The sequence below is a fragment of the Miscanthus floridulus genome, chromosome 17, assembly GCF_019320115.1.
Source record: "Miscanthus floridulus cultivar M001 chromosome 17, ASM1932011v1, whole genome shotgun sequence".
In the NCBI taxonomy this organism is placed as follows: Eukaryota; Viridiplantae; Streptophyta; class Magnoliopsida; order Poales; family Poaceae; genus Miscanthus; species Miscanthus floridulus.
In genome coordinates, this window is record NC_089596.1 from 5,081,197 (window position 1) to 5,090,266 (window position 9,070).

The window sequence follows — 9,070 nt, forward strand, 5'->3', positions numbered from 1 at the left end:
TTACGCCAAATCAGCCAACAATACTTTCAGTCATGACTTATCAGCCAAACAAACCCAAACGAACGGGGCGTTAAATTAGATCCTACAAAATAATAACGTATTCCTAGTAAGAGATACCAGTGCAATTTAGATGGGACTATATACATAAAAATATTTTTTGCGAAGGTAAAGAAAAAGTCAGAATCTAGCCTCCGTTTACACTAATACAGTAGATGCAAACTGAGCACTCTTGTCTCGACTAGGGCCACGTTTAGATTGCAAATATTTTCAACCTGATGAATAGTAGCACTTTCGTCTTATTTGGCAAATATTGTCCAAGCGTGGACCAACGCTCAAAAGATTCATCTCGTGATTTTCAACTAAACTGTGCAATTAGTTATTTTTTTTACCTACATTTAATGCTCCATGCAAGCGGCTAAAAATTGATGTGATGGAGAGAGAGTGAAAAAACTTGGAATTTGGAGGTGATCTAAACAATGCCTAGGTGACTAAAGTAGAACCTACCCATTGTCGAGACTGGAGGGTACTTGTGGTGCTTTAGATTTGTCCTCCACGACTTGGACTTGCAACCAAGCAATCCAGAGTTCCAGACCTCATCACCGGTTAATATATCCATTTTCATTAGCAATTTAGTACTAATTTAATTAAAATAGTGGTGCAAAAGGCATATACACAGACGTGTTTGACTTACGACACACGAGCAGAGCAACAACATGAAACGAGATGCAAAAGCGGGACACTAGCACAAATATTACTATGCTATTTGTCCACGATCCATTGCCCGATGGCCACTTCTCCACACATCAAGCACCACTCTTGGCTCTAGTGTTCAAAATCACTGCAGCTTCATCAGTACTGGACGGATATCCGATATGATACTTACGGAATCACGTCAGTCACCTGATGATTCTGTACAAGTTCAGAGCACAAAACCTAGAAATGAGTCTTGGGGATCAGCAATTGCGCGGCCCCTAGGGTTACACATAATAATATACTACGAAAATCACGGATCTCATTTAATGTGCAACAATCTTTCCGACGAGAAAAAGGAACCATGACAGTAAACAACATGAATCCATGTTAAAGGAAACACTACTCATTACTAAATTGTAGCTTCACAAACGGAGAGGCAAGGGGTTAAGGTCAGGTGCATGGATGAAAAATAAATAGGTATTAACAAGGCCAAACAACGATAGCCCCAAAGTGAACGACCAGCATTAGGTTATCAGGGTAGTTAGCACATTCCACGGTAGTTTTAAACCTTGCGCGTGATTAGAAAAAGCCTCTGATCCAGCTCAAAGCTAGCAGCACTGGAAGGGTCACCCCTGAGCGGTAGTGTTCAACATCACTACAGCTTCATCAGTCTCGTCGAAGGATTGATCCAAGCCATCCATGTACATCTTAGCCTGGAGAAAAGGTCGTTATCAGCAAACAACCTCAAGGAAATCAATGTTCTTTATGGACTAATCAAATAGGCTTTCTAGCTAGGACGTACCGCCTCACAAACTTGATCAAACTTTTCATAGATTTCCTCTATTTTCTTCCTTCCAGCTTCAGCAACCGAATCAGCTTGAGAGCATAATTCAGAACCCTGATTGGCAGACATGTCAGAAAATGTGAAAGAGGTACACAACAAAGAAAAAAGATGAAAACAGCCTACAAGGCTTTAGAAATGAAGTACTGGATGCATAGCCTATGTTTTCCTTTCTAGATTTATAGAGCCACAACTACTAATCAGGCTCGAAGGTATCAATCAAATTCAAAGGTAACATGTAAAGCAATATAAACGGGATGTGGCAACTCATGCAGTGCAATTTCGAAAGGATTCTTTTCAACAGCAGAACATCCAGGATAACAACATCACCTTGTCAATCTTTTCCTTTATTTTTCTTTGTTTCTCCTCAAGGCACTTGTGCTCCGATTCAATTTCAGATTTCAACACAGTCATCTTCCAATTGTTCTCTCCAACTCTTTGATCCCTTTCTTTCTCCTTTGCTTTCAGTTTGGCCTCATTCTCGAGTACTAATTGCAAGATGTTCATGCACAGTAATGTGATGATAACATTTGAACTAAGAACTGACTTGATAATACTTGAGCAATGCTAAAAATATCCTAACCTTTCATTTCCCATTCAGCAGCTTTATTGCGAAGTGCCTTTATCTCCAAATTTTGATCACTGATCTTCTCTTTGTGTGCTTTAACATCCTTCTCAGAAGCTTTAGCAGCAACACCCTAGCATGAATAATATATTTGTACAGTCATTGTTATACCAATTTGACTCAAGGGTGCAATCAGCCAAAGGAAAAAAAAAATCATGTGTGAAGGAAAGCTTGCCGCTATTCATACTTTTTCATGTACAGCAGAAATTTTAGAGAGATGCTTCGCTAGTTTCTCAGAAACCTGCAAAATAAAGATGCTTATCATGCAACTACATCAATGGAGTATACAGGAATAAGGTCCAGCCTCACATGAAACAAAAATAAATGTCAAATGATTCTTGTGATTTGATCATTTGAGCAATTACCCATCAGCTGTAGTAAGAAAAGAATGATCCGAGGCTGTGGGGAGAACTAAATGGGAACTCAAGATTAGCACATTTCTGTATTGTTTACAAGAAATTTATAGCATCATAAAGAGTACCTTAGTATACATCTCAAGAGTATTGGTTTTCTCTTGGACTTTCTGCATTGCCATCTTCTCTAAGTTCTTCAACTCATCACGAACTGCTTTCTTCTCCTCAAGGGTCCTCTTTGATATAGAAAATAAAAATCCATAGTTATTATGGAAGCTAGCACAAGATGAGATTATCTGATTGAAGCTCATAATTCTGATCGAAGCAATTTGACAATGTAAACACAAAATAAAACCACTCCTAGCACATAAAGACGCAAGCACTAATGATTATGGGGGAAATGGACAATTTTTTAAAAGAATGCAATCTTAGATAGAGCACCCAGTGACGATTGCAATTATATGTTGAGTGAATAATTCATTCATAGTTATGCTGAACTGTGAAGAGATAAAGTCACTCCGACAGTTGAAAGGATGACAGCATACTTGCTAGTCCTAGTTGCATTGAGTAAGAGAGTTAGGAAAACTATGGCTTGCTGTTCTACCATGGAAAGTAATTCTAGAACCTACAGAGTTGCTTGAACGAATGGCTTTCAGTCTTTTTAGCTTAGGCATTTCAACACATTCAGTTCCTGATGAACTTTTGTGCCTGTAGCAGCCTACCTGGAGCTTTTCAGGGGAATGAACAATTTTGGCTGATAGCTTTTGCTTTTCTTGCATAACTTTCACCAACTTGAAATCAGCCTGGTTGATCTGCCAGGAAAAAAATACAAGCAGTGAATGTAATATTATGAAGTATTGCTTTGAATAGAGTAAAAAAATCCAGTTTAACTAAACAAGAGCAGTTCTGCTGGTCAATGTCCATATATACAAAGCAAAACCGATGCTAATAAATACCAATTATTAGTTAGGAAGAAAAAAATGTCTGCATTCAGTGGCTGATTAAATAACTAAATGTCTTCCAATTAAGCTAAAAAGATCGCTTTCTTAAACAAGTAAGCATACTTCCAGTGCTTGAATACTGATTTGGCCTGGAGCACCTATAACATACAGAAGGTGGCAGTCTATGGAGCTATGGCTCCTCGGAGTAAAAAGCCAGAGTAAGAGGGGTGTCTTATGTTTGGCCTAACAACTCCAGCTTCTCCACTTTTAAGTCTAATTATATTTTCAACGTATGTATAACCAAAACCAGTGGCAAGTTACATGATCTGTTGCCATGAATCAGGTGAAATATCTCCAACTGACCAAACCAATGAACCTACCAAAAGGCAGCTCACTATCACCTATGGCTTCATCCAAGCTCCATGTAATCCAAAACTACCTGTGCTAGCTTCAACCAAGAAGTCTGGAACTGAATATACGCCAAACAAAACCTACTGACTTCAACACAATTTGTTATCTTGTTGGCATTGAACAGAATTCTTAAGCATATGACTTACCAACTAGTTTCAATGCTAGCTCATACTACATCCAAATTCCAAGTGTCCATGTGTAGGCACATTCTCAATATAACATGCTTGATTACATGCATGGGAAACTTGCTCTTTTCATATGCTGGTAGCATAACATGGTGGACACTTGAGCAACAACCAGACTATACATACCTCTTAGTTTTCATGGACAACAATTTATTGACAGAAGGTATCAGCAATACGCCAAATAAGAAAACTACTCGCATTCTCTGTTGTAGCTTAAGGCAGCAAGGTAGTAGTGCCAAGATTATTGACAGCAGCCAAAATATGCAGGAGGTTCAAAGTTGACATATGTAAACACAAGCCCACATTGTAAATCTCTGTTTTGCATCGATCACACATAACATAAGAATAAAAAACATACCAAGGAAAAGCCCAGGCACCATTTCAATCAAAAGGAAGGAAAAATGCAACGCAAGACAGGAATCAGCACCTTCATGAGTGTCTCCTCTTTCTTTTCGTCAATGGCCTTTGATTTAGCGCGCAGCGACAGCTGCTCTGTGTTGTACTCATGAAGCCTCTGCTTGAGGGCATTGACCTCCTTCTCCAGCTGCTGGACCACGGGCGCCTCCATCTGCTCCTTAAGCAGATGGTCATCTTTCGTCTTCTGAAGCTGTATAAGGTGGAAACGAAGAAAAGAAAACACACACAGGGAGAGAAAATCTAAGTATTTCCCTGGACAGAAGGCAGAAAAATGTAAGGAACGAGGATGGGAACGAGACCTCGGCGATCTTAGCCCTGAGCTCCTTCTGCCGTTCCTCAAGCGCGCCGTACTCTTGGACGATGGGCACGAGGGCGCTGAGCCTGTCCTGCCTGAAGTGGAGGAAGTTGAGGAGAGCGCTGAGGATGTAGACGACACGGCCGCGGTCGGCGCGGAGGAGGTCACGGAGATTGAGGTCCCGGAACTGGATGGACTGGAGGAAGGCGTTGGCCCTCCGGTAGATCCGCGTGAGCGCTAGGGCGTGCAGGTGGTGCTCCGGGTTGTCGATCGCCTGCAGCGCCTGGAACTGTAGTTGCTCGTCGGGCTCGTCGCTGCAACAAGCAAAATGCCCCCCAAAGCAAGCAAACGCAGAGATGAGGCCGGATCCAGGTGAGACGGGACAGCTCGTGGCGGGGGGAGCGGCGGGGGCGTACCAGACGAAGTTGGCGAGGAAGAGTTCGAGGACCTCGGCGACGAAGCCGGGCCGAGGGTTTTCGACGTCCTCGGCGCAGAGGTTGGGGCTGGGCGCGATGCCGTAGCTGTGCAGCGCGTCCACGATCTCCGCCGGCTTATACTTCGGGAAGGAGTAGGAGCTCGACATCCCCTCCGCTGCGGGCACCACCCACGAATCGAATCGAAATCGGATGGGTGGGGTGGGGTGGGATGCGGTGGCAGCGGGTTTTCCCCTTTCCACTCCGGCAGGCGCGGCGTTGGGGTTTTCGTCTTCCCGCCCGTCCTGTGTTGGAGAAATTGGAATCGGAATGGAAAGCAACTAGTAGATGCAGCGTCTGTGTGTCTGTCTGTGGCTGACAAACTGAGCCCACCCCACCATTTATTTTGAAATAGTGGGGAGCGGAGCCTTCTGCTCAAAGCTGCCTCCGTCCCAACTTTAGGCCTGCTTAGTTCCCCTTCAAAACGATAAATTTTTCAAGATTTTTCGTCACATCAAATCTTTAGACGTATGCATGAAACATTAAATATAAATAAAAAATAAAACTAATTACATAGTTTAGACGAAATCCACGAGACGAATCTTTTAAGCCTAATTAGACTATGATTGGATACTAATTGTCAAATAACAACGAAAACGCTACAGTAGTGTTTTGCCAAAAAATTTGACATCTAAACTAGCCCTTTGTCGTGGAACGAGTGAACAGGGGCTGAGAGCCCAATTGTCGCTCATATCGTATTCTTGTGTTTTTTCTCTCTCTCAACGTGGGGCGTCTTGCTTTTTTTTATAGACAAAGGGCGGGTTACAGAGAAGGAAAATGAGAAGAACGAGATAGAAGAAGGTTTTCAGGGTTGCCAGGTCCTTCTTCTCCTTCATGCGGGTACCGCCGATCCTGTAGATATCAGCAGGGACGGCTCCATATCGTGGCCCTGTTCGTCACTAGCGCCATACGCAGACGTCATCTACCAGTCATGGCGTTTCACTTTGTTTCGGTGGACGTCGTGGTGAATTGACGCGTCTATCAGCGTCCGTATGTGGGTTAGGCAGAATAGCATCGGCACGTCCGACACTGATCTAGGCCCATACGTTTGGACCTAGAGTGGTTGGCGACGATATGGGTCCCCGTCGGACGAGACGGAGCCCACGTCCTCGAGCTCAGGCGAGACGGAACCCGCATCCAAGGGGTCGGGCAAGACGGAGCCCGTGGCCATGAGGTCGGGCGAGACGGAGCCCGCGTCCTCGAGGTCGAGCGAGACGGAGCCCACACCCAAGGGGTCGAACGAGACGAAGCCCGCAGCCTCGAGGTCAGGTGAGACAGAGCCCGCGGCCTTGAGGTCGGGCGATACGGAAACCACATCCTTGGGGTCGGACGAGACAGAGCCTGAGGCCTTGGGTTGAGCGAGACCTTTTAATACGTCTCGAGCCATCCGGAGAAGTCAGCGTAGATGCTAACTTCCTTACTTTGGGTATCCCTAATATCAATACCCGATATTAGCCCCCGAGCCTGCGGAGGAGTAGAATACTCCTTTGAAGGCTTTTTCAGACATGAGGACTATGAGGGCCTTGGTCTTCTCTTTGTAGCTCATGGCATGTCCTGGTAGAATGGCGATTCCCTTTTATCGCGATCAGTCTTCTTGGAGGCATGTAACCATAGGACTCGGGAGGTCAGAAAGATTTGTCTTGATTCTAGTCCCCTAGGATCCGATCTGTCCGTCGTTATACCACGACCACGTGTTCGGTCTCCTTACGAGTCCAACTTCCCTCGAGCCCCCACGCGTAGCAGGGGTCTGATCGAGGGTTGGCTCATCTTTGTGATCGTCATCATTCAAGCATTTTTTTCTCTCGATAAAATGGATGGGCTGAGCCGTGCCATGTTTTTCCTCGATGGACGAAACATGGTGCTCGATGAGCTATTAACAGACTAGTCCGAGTGGTGCCCTGACTTCCCGTTCACGAGGGTCCGGCATGGGTAAGCTGGTGACCGACTTCAGACTCTTGGCATCGAATCCATATAGTTCTTGGGTCTGTTCGGCCGGTCTCAAGGGCTCGTTGCCTTTCTTTAAGAAAAAATCATGGACTGAGAACCGACCAAGACTCAAACGTGGGCTAGGATGCACGCGGCGCTCGAGCGCCTAGTATTGGCCGCTAGTGGGCCCATCCCTTTCCACCCCTCACTCGAAGGGCACCTCGGAGCGGCTGTGAACCCATCGGAGGGCCAGCCTTTGAACTCCTAGGCTTGAATGGGCTGTAGAAGCATTTTCAGCTCCATATCCCACCTTACCTATGATGGTTCTCGCGCCTGTCTACACCGACATCGAGCTGGTCGACATCGAGAAGGAGGTGGCCCCTCTAGCACAAGACTTTCCTGCGGAGATAGAGGATGAGATCACCCCCAAGAAAATAGTTAGGTGGATAAGCCAAGCGGCGAACTTGTAATAAGTGGACAAGTTCTTAAATTTCGTTATGGTTAAATAAATTTTTAGCTCGTCTCCCCTTTTTGTATAAAAAGGTTAATACGTTTGAAAGCTCTAGTTTAGTTTTGGTGAATTGATAAAACCATAAGTGCTAACCTAGTTTATTAAAGTGATTATGAGATAGGTAGCACTACTCCAAGTGATGAAGCAATGGTGAAGATCATGATAATGGTGATGGCATGGTGATGATCAAATGCTTGGACTTGGAAAAGAAAAAAAAGAAAAACAAAAAGCTTAAGGCAAATGTGAAACTTGATAGGAACTTTTTGTTTTGATGATCGAGACACTTAGTGAGTGTGATCACATTTAGGATCGATAGCCATACTATTAATGTAATAACCCAAAAATCCACACACCAAAAATTCCAACTAAAAATTTTTTGTTTAAAAACCTATGTATTGTTAAGTGACATGTGTGGAACCCAAACCCTAGTTTTGCATTAGGTGCAACCCAACTAGGTTATATCATAAGCAGAGCATGATGCATTGTCACGTGTGTATTTGAAACTCCCATGAAATAGAATCTTGCATGCATCTTAATTCAATATGTGATTTAGATTTTATTGATTTATGTGATGAGTAAATAAACCCTCAGAACAATTGTTAAATTCCTTGAATTAAATCAATATCCAGATTTTGAAAAAAATGCCTTAATAAAAACCACAACTATTTTTGTATAACAAAAATAGTCAATAATATCCCTAATATATGGGAAAGGTAAAAACCACCATGTATGACCCTTGTAAACCACCATCAAGCTAATAAAACCTAAGACACTTTGACTAAACCTTGACTTAGTAACTAATTGCTGAAAATAGAAAATAGAAAAGCCTTCAAGAAATACCAGAAAATGGCAAAGGTCATTTCGGCCCAAACGGCCTGCCCAGCCCAGCCGAGGGCCCCTCTGTAACACCCCGCCCTAGGGCTTAATAGGATTAATAGGATACTCATACCAACAAGTTGCAACTTCTTTTCTGGAAGTCCATCTCTTAAGAACTCCAAGGTTAAGCGTGCTTGGCCTGGAGCGATGGGTGACCGACCAGGAAGTTCTTCCCGGGGGCGCATGAGTGAGGACAAAGTACACAGAAAAGACTTGTGTGGGTCTATGAGGGTAGTCTATGTCCTAGAAAAGCTACCAGATGTAAGCAGGCCTGGCCTTGTAGAGGCAGGACGTTACAGCCTCCCTCTTACTCCCCCACGTGCCAGCCAAAGCGGGCCGGCCCAACACCATGGCCTAGCAGCACAGCGTAGCAGCTGCAGCCTTCCTCGCTCTAGGACAAACTGACGGGTGTGCCCTCATCGTCAGTCACACAGCAACAGGGTCTTCTTCCTCCCCACGTCAACCTCTCCCTCGATCGGGAATCGACCGGAGCAGCAGGCGTGGGCCCAGGGTCACGCAAAGA

The 9,070-nt window shown here is 44.4% G+C and overlaps 1 protein-coding gene across 1 annotated transcript; it reads right to left on the reverse strand.

Moving 5' to 3' along the window:
- Positions 1 to 1,003: 1,003 nt before the first annotated feature.
- LOC136518405 (kinetochore protein NUF2 homolog) lies at positions 1,004 to 5,433 on the reverse strand. Its single transcript, XM_066512065.1, has 10 exons — positions 5,178 to 5,433; positions 4,766 to 5,075; positions 4,477 to 4,656; positions 3,235 to 3,324; positions 2,641 to 2,748; positions 2,347 to 2,400; positions 2,118 to 2,232; positions 1,865 to 2,022; positions 1,496 to 1,591; positions 1,004 to 1,406 (listed from the first exon to the last, which is right to left on the reverse strand). The coding sequence occupies exons 1-10, from the start codon at positions 5,342 to 5,344 to the stop codon at positions 1,320 to 1,322; spliced, it is 1,365 nt and encodes a 454-aa protein (XP_066368162.1). The 5' UTR covers positions 5,345 to 5,433; the 3' UTR covers positions 1,004 to 1,319.
- Positions 5,434 to 9,070: the final 3,637 nt, after the last annotated feature.

Bases quoted from the DNA above. Each gene is read 5' to 3' on its own strand.
- LOC136518405 (XM_066512065.1), bottom strand. From the start codon at position 5,344: ATGTCGAGCTCCTACTCCTTCCCGAAGTATAAGCCGGCGGAGATCGTG. The intron at 5,076-5,177 runs GTACGCCCCCGC...TGCTTGTTGCAG, and splicing joins TTCCTCGCCAACTTCGTCTG to CGACGAGCCCGACGAGCAAC. The intron at 3,325-4,476 runs GTGCTGATTCCT...TTTTCCTGGCAG, and splicing joins AAGAGGAGACACTCATGAAG to ATCAACCAGGCTGATTTCAA.